The 20,579-nt window shown below is 39.0% G+C and overlaps 1 protein-coding gene across 3 annotated transcripts in view; it reads left to right on the top strand.

Moving 5' to 3' along the window:
• The window catches only part of CSMD2 (CUB and Sushi multiple domains 2), a 1,275,366-nt gene that overhangs the window by 1,200,981 nt on the left and 53,806 nt on the right, over window positions 1-20,579 (top strand). For all 3 annotated transcript variants that reach the window (XM_089673879.1, XM_089673878.1, XM_089673880.1), the window contains 3 exons: window positions 13,127-13,312; window positions 13,398-13,592; window positions 17,401-17,574. In XM_089673879.1, the coding sequence (XP_089530005.1) occupies window positions 13,127-13,312; window positions 13,398-13,592; window positions 17,401-17,574 (555 nt within the window). The remainder of the gene's footprint in view (window positions 1-13,126; window positions 13,313-13,397; window positions 13,593-17,400; window positions 17,575-20,579) is intronic.

Below are 20,579 nucleotides of genomic sequence, written 5' to 3'. Positions count from 1 at the left end.
CATTTTACAGATTTAACAGCTATCTTGTGTTTGTTCTGGTAGCACAGTTTAAACACAGTGTGTAGTATTTGCCATTGCATATGTACAGCACTTTTGGTCATTTCCATCAGTTTTTCTTTTTATATGCTGCAGTCATTGTTGGGGCTCAGTTGGAGCAGTGCACTGGAAAGTGCTTCCCATTTCTTACAAATGAATAACACCCACTTACCAGTTAAATGTGCGCTGTAGTAAGCTGCACCTGGCCTAATCATAGCATAGCGGTGCATTAGAATAAAATATTTGCTGCTTTCTCATAAGCTTTTTTTTGGCACAGTGAAAGACATTCTGAGAAAGGCAGCCCAGCCCCAGCATCAACTTCAAAAGATCATATTTTCTTTGTGCTTGCCAAAAGGTTATTGAAGCAAAATTCTAGGCAAATGTCAAAATATTAGGATCTTAGCAAATGTGTTTGCTCATGTAACTGTTGCAGCTGTAAAAAGTCCCCATATGCACCCTTAAACCCCTAAAATCCTAAAATCATAGCAAGGCTTTTTGCCCTTTAGATGAATAACTATAAAATAAATTGATGAATTGTTGCTTATTTAGGGCTCATGCACATGGGTGCAGGGGACCATACAGCATCAGAATTCAGCATATTTCTGTGCCCGGGAGTCACAGGTGTTTGCATAGAGCTGCAGCCAGCTGTATGTTCAAATCAATGACAGGTTGACAGATGTCACCACACGTTCAAGTTCCATGTGTACAGGGATGAATCAGCAGCCATGGACATGAACTGTCTGCATCCAGGGTTGCTCATCTGTCTTTATACACATGTAACCGCTTGGTAACTTTAGCTACCTCTTCTCCACTAACCTAGACAGTAGTGGAGCAGCCGCATTGAAAACATGATCCTGGTGCTCTACCCTCCTGTAAGTGTTTACTGTTAGACTGACAGCACTGTGCAAAGCAGCAGAGTCCTGATTAGACCTAATTCAGAGAAGAAGTGGCCTTTTCTTTAAGTACTACTGGGCAAAGGATTGCAGAAAGCTCAAATAAACACATAACGGTAGAATTAGAGCTTCATATGTCATTATAGTGGTATTTTGTCAGTGCAAGGCCCTACCACTGTGAAAATGATTGGGAAAATGACACAGAGTTCACACATGTGCAGCGTGTCGAACTCCAGCATATCAATTATGAGTGGATAAAACTGTTTTTTCAGCTTTCAGTGGATTTTGGTATCCCCAGATTGGGCTCCACAGTTTGGAGATTTTGACCTGACTTGGGAGGGAAGAAATCTCCAACCCAGTGTCCATGTTTTGTTGAAAACCAGCAGGGTGTGTGTCCAGGTAAAAGCTTTGAGTCATTGAGTGAAGTTAGTGGTGTGCTCCAGGCGGAAGGTGTGTCCTACACAGAAGACAAGATCCTATGTGGAGGGGACTTCTTTCCCACAGGACCGGGAAAGTCAGGACAGCTGCATGGGCCTGCTGCATTCCTTCTGAATAAATACAGCTCTGACTGATGTCTATCTGCACCACCCGCGCCAGTTTGTATTGTAAAGTGAGATGTAAACCAGCCATTGTATGCATAACTAACAAGGGGATTGTGGCAGTTTGCAATATAGAAAATTGATATAGAATCCTGCCATATTGGACCTGATGTACGGGATGTGAACTTTCTCCAGGTAGCATAGCTGACATGTCTCTCTATACCTGTTCAGTGAACAAACTTATATGATAAAAAATGCACTGGTGATCAAATACCACAAAAAGAAAGCTCTATTTGTGTGTAAAAAGGTATATAAATTTAATTTCAGTACAGCATTGCATGGCCGTGCAATTACCAGTTTAAGTAGTGCAGTGCCAAATGGCAAAAAATGGCCTGGTCATGAAGGGGGTAAAACCTTCCAGAGCTCAAACGGTTTATAAATACACAACTGGATTAAAAGATTTCTATTAAATATTTGCCTGGATGCCTGCTTAACTCTTATTTTATGTACAATTAATGCTTAAAGTTGTGTAGCCCATATATTCACATATGTGATTGCTGTACTGCAAGTTATTGTTGCTGTTTACATGGACCATGTTTGTGTGCAGTGGTATCACTGAAGCTGCAGTCCAGGTAAAAAAAACTAATTCTTATGTATCTATCATCATTCAGTAACACTGATAGCATTGATTTTTGCCACTTATTTTGGTCCTTTGACTTTTGTCTTTGACTTTTACAGCCCTGGACATTATCACTGGGCTAAAAATCTTTTTTACAAAAAAAAAAAGTAGTTGTAGAAGTTGGTTGGGCATCCTGTGTAGCTCAGTGAAACTCTCTTGAGCTCCAAGGCTGCCTATGTGAGATGGTCAAGGAAATTAAAGTGACTGGCAGCTGGGTGGGCTGCACTTTGAGCAGTGATGGTAGATCTGAGACCCCATCTGTCAAAGCTTGAGCATTGTTGTGGCTAGTGAACTTATCTGTGCATTCTGAACCTCTCCTAGCCGCATGCAGTTTTTTATGAAAGCTATGTCTGTATGCTGCTGGAAGGTACATGATTGAGAAGGAAATAAAATAGGGCATAAATAGGAGGGTTGCTGAGATCACAGCGCTGCAAACCATTCCACCCAGTGGAAACAGGTGTCATGGCATCACCTCTGAAAGCCAGACTGTAGAAGAATGTGCTCAGACTAGCCATATGTGAGTAAAATTTTGTTTGAACATTCCTATGGAAATTCTGAAAAACGTATTATTCTGAGCATGCAATAGTACCATTAGTGACTTGATGAATCTTGTTAGAAAGCTCTTAAAAGTTCATATTTTATTGTTCAATGTCTGGATGCAGGAAGTGTTGTAATACTTATGCCTGTGACCCTACCACATGCCTTCTATATATCAAATATAGAACAATTGAATGTTCATGACAGACGGTAAAATTTCTACTTATGGATCATACTTTACCAGGCATGTGGGCATTACAATAAGTACAATTTTTTCCCCAAACAGAAACCACATTCACAGTTAGCAGTATGTTCATTCAGATAAAAAAGAAGGAAAATTTTCCATCTTCCATCTTTCGTCAACTTTTCTGGTCACTACAGACTAAACTGATCTTTGGATTGTTTCCATTAACTATTCGAAAATTGGACAAATGTAGACTAATCTCAAATGAAAATCTAAGTGTGTATAGCAAGCTTTGGGCACACACCAGGAAGTGTGTGGCAACCTATTTAGCCTGTGAATAGCTCAGAATGCCTCTTAGATGAATAGATTAAGCTTTTAAGGCAACGATAACATGAAAGAAAAGATGACATGCCCTATACTTTTAAATGTATGATAACAAACAAAAACTGTTCTTCTTTAAGAAAGAAATCACGTCTTTGGTGCCCTAAAGAGAAAATAAAGCCCTGCCAAGAGCAACAGACCATTGTAGCTAGATTGTTTTCAAACTGCCATATAAACCTATCCTAGTTCTCCATGTGTTTGGGCTAACACTTCCATGCTATGGGGGATTTACAACACGATGCTTAGAAATTCCCGGATTATTATGACCACCAGTATCTTCCGCAATATTTATGGAATGGAGGCTCAGAATTGAGGTTCTTACAAAAGCTTGGTGTTTCAAAGAGATTTGCAGTAAAGTGTGGAGTGACTGGGGAAGATTACTGTGGGCATTTGTGTGTTGGTGCACAAACAGTATGTGTGTGTGTATATATATATATATATATATATATATATATATATATATATATATATATACAGATAGATATAGATAAATAGATAGATAGATAGATAGATAGATATTTAGATAGTATATACCTATACATACCTAAGCCATTTCCCTGTACATATGTCAGTTCGTGGAAGTCATGCTTTTTTTCAAATCTGATATATGTTAGTAATTTATCAGAATATCATATATGAAAAATATTCTTTGTTAGCAAAATATTGTCAATGCCATAGCAGGAGCTCGTCTCTCCCTCTTGATTTTTTTTTTTTCAAGGTGTCTGCTCTACACTTCTTGCTCTTGCTATCACTTTTCTACCTTTTTGCATTGGAATTCTGCACACTCTGCAGTCTAGACTTTGAGATCTCCCTCAGCTTTCTTTCCAGCCAGCCTGACACTGTCATAATTATCATTTCAACTGGAGGCATGAGGTGTCCCCTTATCCTGTCCAACCACTAAATTAACTGCCACTGAGAGCTGCCTGACTTCTCGTTACCGGACCTGGCCTGGAGGAGCTGCCAAACTTTGAAAGAATAATTGAGCATTGGCCTCTCTGTGTTATATGTGCACTTAATTCACCTTTTGTTACGTAGTTAATTTACTGAGAAATCAAACAGGCATTTCAATTTAAACCTAAATGTAAGTGGCTACATTGTGTTTATACCTAAGTGAAAGAAAGATTGCCAGTTGTTTTGATAGAAATTTCAATATATGCTATATTTCTTGTACACATTTACATTGCGCCATGCCACATGGTCAGCTATAAGTAATTAGAAGCAATATCATCCTAGCAATATTTTTGCCTACTCTTTACCTGTTCCACATAAGTCCTCATTTATCCTAGCTTTTCACATTGATCTGTTTCACACTGGTCCTGTTTGACCCTGGTAATCCACACTGGTCCTCTTGTAGCCAGATATTCCACATTGACCCTGTTTTACCCAGATGTTCTACATCCTCTCTTAGCCTGCTAATCCAAATTGGTCATGTTTTACACTGGTATCCCACATCAATCATCTTTTAGCTTGATGTTTTTCTGCCTATAGTTCTACACTGGTTCTGTTTATTATGATATTTTACAGTGTTACTTTTGTAGCCTGATATAGCACATAGATCCTGTTTTAGCCAGATGTTCTACATGAGGCCTTTTAAATCCTGGTGTTCCATATTGATCTTCTAGTAGCCTGATATTCCACACTGTTCCTCATTTAGGTGGATATTTTACATTAGTCCTCTTGTGGCCTAATATTTCATGTACCGGTACATCTTTATGTGGGCTGATATTTCACAAATGTCCTCTTTCAGCCTAATATTCAACATAGGTCCTTTTTGGCCCTGCTTTTCCAATTGGGTCCATTTCTAGCTCAAAACTACACATAAGCTTTCTTCTGGTTTGATGTGCCACACAGTTCACCCTTCCACATTAGTCGTCGTCTGGCCAGATATTCCACATTGATCCTCTTTTTGCCCGATGTTATGAATTTTTTCTTTTTAGGTGGATGTCCACATCAGCCCTCTTTTAGCTTCAGTTCCCTTCTGGTCTTTTATTGCCTAATAATCCTTTTCTAGCCTGATATTTCACGTATCTCTTCTTCTGGTCTGATATTCCAAATAGGCCCTTTAGTAGCCTTACATTCCACATTAGTCCTCCTCTGGTCTGATATTCCCAGTAGGTCTTCTACTTTGGCCTCTTATTTCACATAAATCCTCTTCTGACCTGACATTCCACATAGTCCTTTTCCATACTGATATTTGAAAAAGGTCATCTTCTGGCCTGATATTTCTTTATACGTCCACTTCTGGCACTTTATATCACATTAGTCCTATTCTGCTCTGATATTCCAGCTAGGTCCTTTACTGTCTAATATTCCACATAGGTCTTCTTTACGCTTATTATTTGACATTGGTCCTCTTCTGGTCTGATCCTCCACATAATGCTTCTTCTGGTCAGATATTACACATAGGTCTTCTTCTGGTCTGATTTTAGACCTAGGTCCCAATATGGCCTGATATTCCACATTGTCTACCTTCTGGTCTGATATTTTTTTGTATGTCTTCTCCTGCCCTGGTATTCCAAAAGGTCCTCTTATTGCCTAATATTCTAGCTATGTCCTTGACTGGCTTAATATTCTAGATTGTTCCTCTTATTTTAGTATGCTAACATTCTACATAGATACTTTTTTAGACTGTTGTTCCTTATTAATCTTATTCTGGCCTTATTATCCACATAGGTTCCCTTCTTGGACTTCTTGAGTCTGATATTCCATGTGAATTATTTTCTGGACTGATATTTCACATAGGTCCTTTTTTTTTACCTGATATTTCACCTAGTTTCTCTTCTGGTTTGATATTTCACATTTGTCTTCTTTTTCCTGATATTCCACATGATTTCTCTTCCAATCTGATATTCCACATTTGTCCTCTTCTGGCCTGATATTCCACATTAGGCCTTGTCTGATCTGATATTCCACAGTAGTCCTCTTTTGGCCTCTTATTTCACATAAATCCTTTTCTGGCCTGATAATTCACATACGTCCACTTTAGGCCTGTTTTTCCCACTATAATCCTTTTCTAGCCTGCTATTCCACAGTAGTCCTCATCTGACCTGATATTCCACAATAGTCCTTTTCTACTGTAGTAGATTATTCCACATTAGTCATCATCTGGCCGAATATTCTACAAAGATCTTGTTTAAATGTTCATTATTGGCACTACTCCTAACATCTGTAATATAAATCAGTGCACTCTTTTTGACCGTAATTCAACATGATAGATTATAGATATTGATGAGCAGAAACTGCCTCCCAAGGCATTTAATTATAAGTGTCCATATGCCACTTTTATGGAATCACTTCACAAGCCAATCTCAATCTTTACAGATGAAAATTTTGGATGAAATTCTATTTATCCATTGATAAGCTGGCACTGCACATAAAAAAGAACAAGTTACACTTGTATGCAGAAATCTGAATACTGAGACATATTGCTCATGTTTATTTATGAAATGCAGTATTTAGTTTCATGTATTTTGGCCAAAAGCAGAAAGTATGGAGTCCAGATTTAATTTATTCATACTCTTATAATGGGGCAAAAAAGTATTTAGTCAGCCACCAATTGTGCAAGTTCTCCCACTTAAAAAGATGAGAGAGGCCTGTAATTGGCATCATAGGTAGACCTCAACTATGAGAGAAAAAATGAGAAAAAAAATCCAGACAATCGCATTGGCTGATTTGGAAAGAATTTATTTGCAAATTATGGTGGAAAATAAGTATTTGGTCACCTACAAACAAGCAAGATTTCTGGCTCTCACAGACCTGTACCTTCTTCTTTAAGAGGCTCCTCTGTCCTGCACTCATTACCTGTATCAATGGCACCTGCTTGAACTTGTTATCAGTATAAAAGACACCTGTCCACAACCTCAAACAGTCACACTCCAAACTCCACCATGGTGAAGATCAAAAAGCTGTTGAATAACTCCAGAAACAAAATTGTAGACCTGCACCAGGTTGGGAAGACTGAATCTGCAATAGGCAAGCAGCTTGGTGTGAACAAATCAACTGTGGGAGCAATAATTAGGAAATGGAAGACATACAAGACCACTGATAATCCCCCTCGATCTGGGGCTCCATGCAAGATCTCACCCCGTGGGGTCAAAATGATCACAAGAACGGTGAGCAAAAATCCCAGGACCACACGGGGGGACCTAGTGAATGACCTGCAGAGAGCTGGGACCAACGTAACAAAGGCTACCATCAGTAACACACTACGCCACCAGGGACTCAGATCCTGCAGTGCCAGACGTGTCCCCCTGCTTAAGCCAGTACATGTCCGGGCCCGTCTGAACAAAGGCTACCATCAGTAACACACTACGCCGCCAGGGACTCAGATCCTGCAGTGCCAGACGTGTCCCCCTGCTTAAGCCAGTACATGTCCGGGCTCGTCTGAAGTTTGCTAGAGAGCATTTGGATGATCCAGAAGAGGATTGGGAGAATGTCATATGGTCAGATGAAACCAAAATAGAACTGTTTGGTAGAAACACAACTCGTCATATTTGGAGGAGAGAGAATGCTGAGTTGCATCCAAAGAACACCATACCTACTGTGAAGCATGGGGGTGGCAACATCATGCTTTGGGGCTGTTTCTCCACAAAGGGACCAGGACGATTGATCCATGTACAGGACAGAATGAATGGGGCCATGTATCATGAGATTTTGAGTGCAAACCTCCTTCCATCAGCAAGGGCATTGAAGATGAAACGTGGCTGGGTCTTCCAACATGACAATGATCCCAAACATAGCGCCCGGGCAACAAAGGAGTGGCTTCATAAGAAGCACTCCAAGGTCCTGGAGTGGCCTAGCCAGTCTCCAGATCTCAACCCCATAGAAAACCTTTGGAGGGAGTTTAAAGTCCGTGTTGCCCAGCGACAGCCCCAAAACATCACTGCTCTAGAGGAGATCTGCATGGAGGAATGGGCCAACATACCAGCAACAGTGTGTGCCAACCTTGTGAAGTCTTACAGGAAACGTTTGACCTCTGTCATTGCCAACAAAGGATATATAACAAAGTATTGAGATGATCTTTTGATATTGACCAAATACTTATTTTCCACCATAATTTGCAAATAAATTCTTTCCAAATCAGCCAATGTGATTGTCTGGATTTTGTTTCTCATTTTGTCTCTCATAGTTGAGGTCTATCTATGATGCCATTTACAGGTCTCTCTCATCTTTTTAAGTGGGAGAACTTGCACAATTGGTGGCTGACTAAATACTTTTTTGCCCCACTGTATATCATAAAAAACCAACATGTCAAAGGGATCCATCAGGACTTGGTAGTGTTGAAAAAAAATCCTGTGCTGAACTGATAAAATTGGTGGTTTAATAAAAAAAAAAAAGCCCCCATATATAAATCATTTATCTGTAGGGCCATGCAGAGAGCCAACACATCCCATATAACCTCAGTACTAAAACAACCATCTTGAGTAACCACAGAGTCTATAATCCTAAAACAACTTCTCGTTAAGTCCAACGTAAAATTGTCATTTCAAGATCTCTAGCAGAGCACTCCTTAGGCTCTTATGTATTTTGACTATAATCAGTGGTTGTAAACCGCCAGAACAGGGATTTTTAATAAGGCCCTATCATAATATAGTCATTAAAACATTCTCTGGTTTGGGGGTTTTGTAACTGGATAATTTACATAGTTTACATAGTTAGTCTGGCTGAAAAAAGACAAAAGTCCATCCAGTTCAACCATTAAAAAAAAAAGTTATAATCCTACACCCACAGTTGATCCAGAGGAAGACAAAAAAAACAGCAAATCATGATCCAATTTGCTCCTGCAGGGGAAAACATTCCTTCCTGATCCTCTGAGAGGCAGTTGGATATTTCCTGGTTCAACCTTGTCTATAAATGTTAGTATCCAGTTATATTCTGCGTATCCAAGAAAGAATCCAGGCCTTTTTTAAAGCACTCCACTGAGCTGGCCAGAACCAACTCTTGAGGGAGTCTATTCCACATTTTCACAGCTCTTACTGTAAAGAAACCTTTCAGTGTTTGAAGGTTAAATTTATTTTCCTCCAGACGCAAAGAGTGCCCCCTTGTACACTGTGATGACCTCAGGGTGAATAATTCTACACCGAGTTCACTATATGAACCACTGATATATTTGTACATGTTGATCATATCCCCCCTTAATCTCCTCTTCTCAAGAGAGAACAAATTCAGTTCCTCTAATCTTTCCTCATAGCTGAGCTCCTCCATGCTTCTATTCAGTTTGGTTCCCGTCTCTGTACTTTCTCTAGTTTCCCAATGTTCTTTTTGTGAACTGGTGCCCAAAATTGAACTGCATATTCCAGATTTGTACAGGGGACTTACTAATGATTTGTACAGGGGTAGAATGATATCTCTCTCTCTCTGGAGTCTTTTAATACAAGAGAGGATTTTGTTTGGTTTAGAAACCACAGCTTGGCATTGCATGCCATTATTAAGCTTGTAATCTACCAGAACTCCAGATTCTTCTCCACCATTGATTCCCCCAGATGCATGCATATTCTTAGCCCCCAAGTGCATAACCATATATTTATCATTATTAAACCTCATTTGGCACATAGTTGCCCAATTAAACAGTGGATTGAGGTTGGCTTGTAAATTGAATACATCCTGTAAGGACGTTATTCCACTGCACAGTTTAGTGTCATCTGCAAAGACTGAAATGGGATCTTTAATCCCAGATCCTATATCATTTATAAATATATTAAAAAGTAAGGGTCCCAACACTGAACCTTGGGGTACACCACTGACAACCCTAGACCATTCAGAGTATGAATCATTAACCACTACTCTCTGAATACGATCTTTTAGACAGTTTTCTATCCATTTACATACAGATTTTTCGAAGCCTGTAGACTTTACCTTACACATAAGCCATGTATGGGGAACTGTGTCAAACGATTTTGCAAAATCCAAGCATACCACGTCCACCGCCACCCCTCTGTCCAAGGTTTTGCTTACCTCCTCATAAAAAGAAATTAGATTTGTTCGACAACTTCTGTCTTTCATGAAAATATGCTGTCTGTTGATTAAAATATTTATTTCCAGCAAGAACTCATCTATGTGGTCTTTTATTAAACACTCCAACTATAGAAGTTAAACTAACAGGTCTATAATTACTTGGTAAAGATTTTGACCCCTTTTTTAATATTGCCACCACATTGGCCTTACGCCAATCCAGTGGTGCTCTGCCAGTCATTAAAGAGTCCCTAAAAATTAGAAACAATGGCTTTGAAATGACAGAGCTCAATTCTTTACGGACCCATGGGTGTATGCCATCTGGTCCAGGAACTTTATTCACCTTTATTCTGTGTAAATATTTTTGGATCATATCAATTGTGAGCCAATGTGGATCATCTGGAGCTGTATCAATACCATGCCCATTATGGACAAGAGCTCCCCCATGCTCCTTTGTATACACAGAGCTGAAGAAGGTATTTAATAAATTTGTCTTCTCTTTGTCCCCAGTCACCCACTCTAGATTATTTTGTAAAGGGCCTACATGCTCGGACCAGACCTTTTTACTATTAATATATTTGAAGAATTTTTGGGGGGTTGGTCCTGCTATCTTTTGCAATATGTTGTTCGTTTTCAATTTTTGCAGCCTTTATTTCCTTTTTGCATGTTCTGTTATATGGATGTTGTAAAACCAGACTGCTTCTTAATCCAGCACCTGCTAATAACCATCATAAATAAGTCATAAAATAGTCAGGCTCTGCTTGACCTGAAAATACCCTTTGCTCACAATCCAGCTCTCAAAATCTATTCATATTCCATGAATCCTAATAATCCTGATAAAATTACAGTCATAACCAGTGTCTATCCAAATGTACAGCAGGTGAATGGGACATAATACATCTCCTAAGGAGAATGAGCTTAAGATCAATATCATGTTTAATATGTCTCAGATTGTGATTTTGTTCTAGTTAATAATGAATTGTTTTTGGATTGTAAAGCATGGTCATCTAGATATATTGACATAGTAAAAAAACTTGCATTGAAGTATAATCACACTTCAGCCCTCCTACTGCACACCTCTCAGCCATTTTGATTTGGTAGAGTTGGCTCATTGACATCTTCTAGAACCCTGGTGCCCAACCCGAAGCCTGCAGGGCACATGCAGTCCGCCAGCATTCTATGTGTGGCCTGCTGTGTTTTAGGCTGGGCCAGCTACCTGGAGTGCTAGCACAGCCAGTAGCATCAGGCACCTGGGGTCATAAAGCAGCAGCTTACAGATGCAAAGGCTGCATCCGAACATCAACAGCTGCTCTATGTATAACCCTAATCACATGGACTATCAGGCAATCATTTGACTCTATGGGGTTTATTTACTAAAGCTGGAGAGTCCAAAATCAGACTCCCTTCTGCATAGAAACCAATCAGCTTCCAGGTTTCATTGCCAAAGCTTCATTGAACAAGCTGAGGTTAGAAGCTGATTGGTTTCTATGCAGAAGGGAGTCTGATTTTGGACTCTCCAGCTTTAGTAAATAAACCCCTATGGGTCTCAGGCTGAGACTTTTCCGGGCTAGTGGGTTGCAGTCTGTTGCATTAATGAATGTTTTCTTGCATGTTATTGTGCATTCAAACAAATGGACTGGCTACACAACAGAACATCCTAAAAAAAGTATATTCCACATTTTTAGCATTGCAGCGCACCCCAACACATGTTAATGCATTACCGTTCATTGTGGTGCACTGCAATGCATGTGTGTTGAAGCTGTGTTGCATTGGCATTCACAATTAATGACATTGTAATGTGCTAATGCATGTCATGCATTGTGGTAACAGGCACTTCACCACAATGGAAAACTAAATGGCACTGAAACGTACCAAGAAACACACAGTGTAATAGGTGCACATTTTTACATATGTTACTGCAGCATGCCTAAAGTACAAATTTTATTGTGCATCCCTTTTAACAGGTCAGGGATGCACTTGAGGCAATTAATAGTTAGCAAGTTGACCACACTGCTCTAGAGGCAAAAAGCTTCTCCAATTGGCAGTTGAAAGCTCTCAATCTTCCATAGAAAATATCAGAATGCTATGGGTAATTTCTGAAGGCCAACGGCGAATTGGACTCTGTATGTATGTCTTTTGGGGAGTACACCATGTACTGTATATTAATGAAAAACTAGGATCTCTTTGTTCTCAGTGGAACAGTTAGGAGCCCTATGTATAGGCCTGGTTTGAATTTATCCAAAATAAATTTTTTTGAGAATTTATCAATACTTCCCACTCATGGATAGGTAAGTACATGTTATTGTATATTAGCAGAACACATTTAAAATGATGACAGGCTTGTGGAGGTGACATTGTAACATAAAACTCCATGTTTGGTAGTTCTATATAAGACAATTACAGACTGTTTTTTTTTAAATTGTTTTCCTCTAGTGAAAACTTGCATACAGTAATATACTGCACAGCAAAGTTTATAAATGGCATATGTCGTAATACGTGTGCTAGTATGTTGACATTAAACATATATTGTTGTTTATATTATTAGTAGCACTTTCACATGCATATAATACATTTTAAAAAGCGATCAGATATCATGGATTTTAAAAATTACCAATAGAGATCACAGTTGGCCAATCTAGTCTAACCTCCCTTTTCCCCTCGCTAGTGCTTGCCTCCTCTTCTCCACTTCCTGCCCCTCCCTTTCTATAAACTGTTGCCTTCATACCTTTCAAGTTTCAGCAGTTTTAGTGTTTACTGTGCATTTCTAAGAGATATTAAGCTATAAATCTGTTTATACTTGTCTTAAATTTCTCACTTGTCAATAACTGTGTGCAGCTCTGTTATATTTTATCTTTATCCATAATAGTAATGTGATAAGTAATCAAGTCAGCACTATTAGCAAAGTTCTCTACTCTTTTCTCTTCAGCAATGTTCTGCGGTGTTCCTGCTACTCCCAAGAATGGTGCAGTGTTTGGAAAGGAGTACACAGTGGGGACCAAAGCAGTGTATGAGTGCAGTGAGGGGCACCACCTCCTAAATCCCGAAGATACCACTGCAGAGTGTCTGCCATCTGGACACTGGAGCAATGGCAACAATCCTCCACAGTGTGCAGGTAAGAGATAAAATACCTTGTATTCAGTGTGACTATAGGAGACTGATTTCTGTTGTTTTTAGACTTTTTTATTGCAATTTTCCAGCTGTCACGTGTCCAGAAATCAACAGTTTCAGCACAGAACATGGTCGGTGGCGTCTCATTCATAAAACACAATACCACTATGGAGCTGAACTTATGCTAATCTGTGACCCTGGATATTACTACATGGGAACACGTATTATTCGCTGCCAAACCAATGGAACATGGAGTGTGGGGGAGAACTTACCAACCTGCAACAGTGAGTTTCTGTGATATCCCTTGTATGATGCCCATTGGACTTTGATTGTTAGGTAGTTTTTTGCCACATACAAGGGTTTGGATTTCGCATTGCCACTAGTTGCCACCAATGTTCTTGGATGTCAATATGCATTGGGGAAAATGTACTGCCTGTGTGCCTTTAGGCAAATTTTTTGTAGGTTCCACATACTGTACATTAATACAGGGTGCTTATAATACTGCAAGACCAGTGATAAATAATTTATATTGGTGTGTGGACAAAAAAGTATGTATACCCGTTTTAACAATAGTTGGGATTTATGTAATCCACGTACAATCTCTGACATAGAGGAACAATAGCTACTAGATTTCAGCGGATTAGAGCAATAAAAATGGAACTGGGATTGGCTGCAATGGGCTACCTGATCTTTGCACATTGCTGTTTTCTGTACTAAATAATGGCCATTACTAGTACAGTTGTGTTCAAAATAATAGCAGTCAGACATCACTAACCTTATCAATTACTGTTTTTGGTAGAAATGATATTTCTACATGGCAAATAATTTACTAGCAGGTGTAGTAGAGTAATAGAAATCCAACAGACCCAACAGTCATGACATGCATGCTGCTGATTCTGTGCAATTGAATCACTAACTGAAAGGGGCATGTTCAAAATAATAGCAGTGTGGAGTTCTATTAGTGAGGTCATTCATTCTTTGAAAAACAGGTGGCAATTATTGCCTTTATTTAAGGAAGGAAGTCAGAAAATGTTGTACATGCTGGTTACAGTGCATTTCTGTCTGAAATGCTGAGGAAAATTGGTCGTTCCAGACATTGTTCAGAAGAACAGCATACCTTGATTAAAAAGTTGATTGGAGAGGGGAAACCATATAAAGAAGAAAATGATAGGCTGCTCAGCTAAAATGATCGCAAATGCTTTAAAATGGCAACCAAAACCTGAAAGACATGGAAGAAAGTGAAAAACTACCATTCGAATGGATAGAAGAATAGCCAAAATGGCAAGGACTCAGCCAACAATCAGCTCCAGAAAGATCAAAGAAGGTCTAAAGTTACCTGTGAATACTGTTACAATTAGAAGACGCCTATGTGAAGCCAAGCTATCTGCAAGAAGCCCCCGCAAAGTCCCACTGCTGAATAAAAGACATGTGCTGAAGAGGTTACAATTTGCCAAAGAGCACATTGACTGGCCTAAAGAGAAATGGCGCAACATTTTGTGGACTGATGAAAGTAAGATTGTTCTTTTTGGGTCTAGTGGCCGGAGACAGTTTGTCAGATGACCCCCAAACACTGAATTCAAGTCACAGTACACTGTGAAGACAGTGAAGCATGGTTGCGCAAGCATCATGAGATGGGGATGTTTCTCATACTACAGTGTTGGGCCTATTTATCGCATACCAGGGACCATGGATCAGTTTGAATACATCAGAATACTTGAAGAGGTCATGCTGCCTTATGCTGAAGAGGAAATGCCCTTGAAATGGGTGTTCAAACAAAACAACGACCCCCAAACACACCTTTAAACGTGCAACATCTTGGTTCCCGACCAACAAGATTGACGTTATGGAGTGGCCAGCCCAATCCCTGGATCTTAATCCAATACAAAACTTGTGGAGTGACATCAAAAATGCAGTTTCTGAGGCAAATCCAAGAAATAGAGAAGAACTGTGGAATGTAGTCCAATCATCCTGGGCTGGAATACCTGTTCACAGGTGCCAGAAGTTGGTTGACTCCATGCAACACAGATGTACAGCAGTTCTCAGAAACAGCGCTTATACAACTAAATATTAATTAAATGATTCAAAGGAAAGCAAAATCTTCAAACATTTTTCAGTTTATATAGTGAATGTTTGAGTTTGTAAAGAAGAATACAAACACTGCTATTTTTTTGAACAGTCTAATATTCACTTTTCTTCAATTTTTTTAGAGGAACAACACAAATTTGATATATTTTTCTTCATGTTTTGATTTGGAATAGAATGTGTAGTGTTCCCAATGCATTTGTGTGTATGGAAATAAAAGATATTAGAAGGATTTTGAGCTTTATTCACTTTTTTCAACACACTGCTATTATTTTGAACATAACTGTATGTCACCTTACAGTATACACTATCAAATAATAATGTTACGGTTTACTGATGAAATATTATTAGTAATGGTCATGAAAAAAGTAACTGAGTTATGTTGAGCTTGATAAAAATAAACTAATAAACTAGCAACATTTTGGAACATTATGTTCGCTTTAGCTGGATATGGCTGACTTTTTATATGCCCCTGTTCAACAATTGGGCTAAATAGTACATATATATATTCCGAATGCTGAGGTATCAAGCTAGAAAGTCAATATGGATACCCTTTGAACAACACAAATTGCTAGAGAGAGGGAGGCCAACAATCACATGGAGTAAACCTTGGCCAGCATATGCCCCTATGAGTCTGTTTTTACTTCCAACATTGTCGCCTCCTCTGGACCACATTGTGTTGTTTTCAGATCTATGTGCCTGATTAAAGCCACCATATTCAACTTTGTCTATGTATGGAATCTAGGATGCAAATACAATTGAACAGCCCCTTAAAAGGGCAGATTTAATCAGACCTGTTGGTCAACTGGAGTGTATTTGTTGAGGAAAATATGTACACAAAAGTCTGTGTACATATCTTTGATAACCAGATACTGTTTATGGTGAACTTTGAAATAACTATCCAGCATGCTGGAAAATTTATATTCGTTGTGGCCACCTTTCTAATGTCTACCTATATCTATCTATTACTTTCCCTGTTTTCCTGAGAGCTCTCAGTAGAAAGTTATGATAAACTTTTTTTGAATTTAAAATATGATATATGAATCCTATAGGCCCCGGACTATGTTTAAGGGTTTTTAGTGGGGTTTGTTTTGTTTTGAATGTGTTTCTTTGTAATTTTAATTAATAAAATAATTATTTTGTATGTTAATGATATATGTCGATATTTTTCCTACTTTTATACAATGGTTGAAAAAGTGATATGGGTAGAGGTATTGAGCTAAATCCATTTTTTCTTTTTTCTTTTTTGAAATTAATAAACTAGTGAGCAATTCTCACTGTTATATATTGTTATCGTAATAGTTTATATGGGATTTGAATACATTTTATAGAATGTATTAGTTTCTTTATTACGATTATAGACATAAGATCTGTATTTTATTGCTCTATTATTATATGACACGAGACATATGAATCAATGGGAAATTTCTGAATTGAAAAAGAAATATATTCTAGCATTATTTGTATGTATTTTACTGCAGTATATCCTGTGGTTTACATACAACACAAGACATGAAAGCATAAAGACATTTTCTGAAGCTGGCCACACAATACTATCTTGTGTAGAATCTTATATAGATTTTCAACAACTATGCAGCATAGGAGTCTACCCAGACAATCCATTTATTTTTAATTCAGTCAGGTAGGCCTTTTCACTACAGTTGCTGCTAAATTATCATGTGGATCTAACAGGTCACATCAAGGCAAGGTCTGAAAGTGTGTGGTGAGCGTAAGGCTTTAGTACACATCATTACACAAAAATTAAAGAAATGATGAAGCGTGATGTGGAAAATGTGTATTTGCTGCCCTTAAAAATCCATTACATTTAGTCAGTAACTTTTCCAGTAAAATCTGTTTCGTTGCCATTGCCAATATCAACACATTCTTCCTGATATATTTTTAAATAGCCCAATTAGAGCTTGACAACTACCAGTGTGGGGTGTTTTCTTATTTTAGGTGTGTAAATTGAAACATAACTAACTCTAGCAATTATTCTTCATTGTATTTCAGTTATATCCTGTGGGGATTTGCCGACTCCAGCTAATGGAAATAAAATTGGCATGTTGACCCAATATGGAGCAACTGCCATCTTTGCCTGCAACAGTGGCTATACTCTTGTTGGGTCCCGCGTGCGAGAATGTATGGCAAATGGATTGTGGAGTGGGCAGGAAGTCAAATGTCTGGGTAAGTCTATTCTGAGCATAGCATTGGCTTTTATTTTATCATTTATGTGATTGCGATTCAGTGATATTCAAACTGTTGTTATCTCAAACACACATAATTTACTGGAAGCGTTTCCTGCATATATACTGTCTATCTACTAGCAAATGTGTACCCATTCAGGCCATATGCATAATCAGGGTGATGAACAGAATCATAGATATGGATAACCAATTACATTCATTCACTGTATGGATCTGATGATTAAGATAATTCTGATGACTTTTATGATCTAAAGATGACAATTTTGCTAACTGACATGCAGAAAAACACTAGCTATGTTTGCTGTCTGTACCCTTAGGGCTCTTTGGGAGCCAATCCATCACTTCTAGGATTCCTTGTTTTTCTTTATGCTGAAGATAGTTCTTAATGATACTGGCTGCTTGTTTGGAAATGTTGTCCTGCTGCAGAATATATTTGGGGCCAGCCACATGCCTCCCTAATGGTATGGCATGATGGTTAAGTGTCTGCCTGTATTTCTCAACAATGACAACACCATTTATCCTGACCGAATCTCCAGCTCCATTTGCAGAAATGCAGTCTCAAACTTGCAAAGAACCTCCACCATGCTTTATTTTTGCCTGCAGACATTCATTATTGTACACCTCTCCAGCCCTTTTGTGAACAAACTGCCTCCTGTTAGAGCCAAATATTTCACATTTTGACACATCAGTCCAGAGAACCTGCTGCCATTTTTCTGCGCCCCAGTTCCTATGTTTCTGTGCATAGTTGAGTCACTTAGCCTTGTTTCTGAAGTATGGTAAGATGTTTGGAACAACCTACCTGCCGAATTCCTTCAAAAACTGTGTGCAAAAGCAATGTGTGTACCTAGAATAATTGATGTTGGTTTGAAGCCAAAAGGTAGTCATACCAAATTTTGATTTGATTTAGATTTTTCTTCTGTTTGCTCCCTTTCCATTTTGTACATTGATAAAAAATAAACTATTAAAATACTTATATACACTATATTGCCAAAAGCATTGGAACACCCCTCCAAATCATTGGATTCAGGTGTTCCAATCACCTCTATTGCTACAGGTGTATACAATCAAGCACCTAGGCATGCAGACTGCTTCTACAAATGTTTGTGAAAGAATTGGTCGCTCTCAGGAGCTCAGTGAATTCAAGCGTGGTACTGTAATAGGCTGCCAGCTGTGCAATAAAGAAATTTACTTGCTACTAAATAGCAACGGTCAACTGTTAGTGGTATTATAAAGTGGAAGCAACTGGGAACAACATCAACTCAGCCACAAAGTGGTAGGCCACAGAAAACCACAGAGCAGGGTCAGCACATGCTGAAGCGCACAATGCACAGAAGTCGCCAACTGTCTGCAGAATCAATAGCTAAAGACCTCCAAACTTCGTGTGGCCTTCAGATTAGCATAACAGCAGTGCATAGTGAGCTTCATGGAATGGGTTTCCATGGCTGAGCAGCTGCATCCAAGCCTTACATCACCAAGTGCAATACAAAGCGTCAGATGCAGTGGTGTAATGGACGCTACCACTGGACTCTAGAGCAGTGGAGACGTGTTCTCTGGAGTGACGAATCACGCTTCTCTGTCTGGCAATCAGATGGACGTGTCTGGGTTTGGCGGTTGCCAGGAGAACGGTACTTGCTTGACTGCACTGTGCCAAGTGTAAAGTTTGGTAGAGGGGGGATTATGGTGTGGGGTTATTTTTCAGGGGTCAGGCTTGGCCCCTAGTTCCAGTGAAGGGAACTCTTAAGCCGTCAGCATACTAAGACATTTTGGACAATTTCATGCTCCCAACTTTGTAGGAAGGGTTTGGGGATGGCCCCTTCCTGTTCCAACATGACTGCGCACCAGTGCACAAAGCAAGGTCCATAAAGATATGGAGGAGCAAGTTTAGGGTGGAGGAAATTGACTGAGCTCTGACCTCAACCTGATAGAACACCTTTGGGATAATTTAGAGCGGAGACTGCTAGCCAGGCCTTCTCGTCCGACATCAGTGCCTGACCTCACAAATGTGCTTCTTGAAGAATGGTCAAACTTCCCCATAGACACACTCCTAAACCTTGTGGACAGCCTTCCCTGAGGAGTTGAAGCTGTTATAACTGCAAAGGGCGGACCAACTCAGTATTGACCCTTATGAACTAAGACTGGGATGCCACTAAAGTTCATGTGCGTGTAAAGGCAGGCATCCCAATACTTTTGGCAATATAGGGTATATTCTGAAATTTTCAGCGTTCGAAAAGATCCTTTCTTTAACCGACATGGGCTTGCTTATTATTTTTGAGACTAAATTTCAAACAAACAGCTACATACACAGTTGATTCATGTGCTTACTATAAACCAGAATTGCACCAGATTTTGCACTCTCCAGTTTTAGTAAATCTCCCCCTGCATGATCATCCACAGCACTATATAACCTGCCCAGATAATTTTTTGGGGGGCAGACCATGTTCCCATTAGCGCACCCAACCTTGTAACAATCAAGAATGAATAGTAAATTTTTTTTTCTGCTAGTAATAGTATTCTGTAACCAAAGCAATAGGAACCAATCAGGTATTATCTAAATATTCTCACTATACAGAACTGCTAATGCAATACATGGGCACGAGCATCTACAATGCATCACTGCATGATGGATTCAATTATTAAGATGAATCTCTACTAAAACATGTTTTTTAAACTTATTTTTGTCTAGAGTGCAAAATAATTAGAACCTCTTCCAGGTTTTTTAATTATGTCTATGTCCCATTGGGGAGATTTGCCTTCACTTCCTGTCCTAAAAACACAACAGGATTGAGCTGAAATCTTTTCATTTAGGAAATACACTCAAACACTTGTCATCTTGAAAGGTGTCTATATTGGCAGATTCCCTTTCACCTCCTGGTGTGATTTTTCCACTTTGAATAAGCCCAACCTTATTACATTGGTTTCTTTGTGTGGCACAGGATCACAAGGTTAAGCAATTTTATTTGAGTTGGGAAATACTGCATATTTAAT

The sequence above is a fragment of the Staurois parvus genome, unplaced genomic scaffold, assembly GCF_062004578.1.
Source record: "Staurois parvus isolate SC_StPar_1 unplaced genomic scaffold, SC_StPar_1.0 ptg000145l, whole genome shotgun sequence".
NCBI classification, from domain to species: Eukaryota; Metazoa; Chordata; class Amphibia; order Anura; family Ranidae; genus Staurois; species Staurois parvus.
Note: the sequence above shows the minus strand (reverse complement) of the source record. Positions and strands in the feature narration are given on the sequence as shown.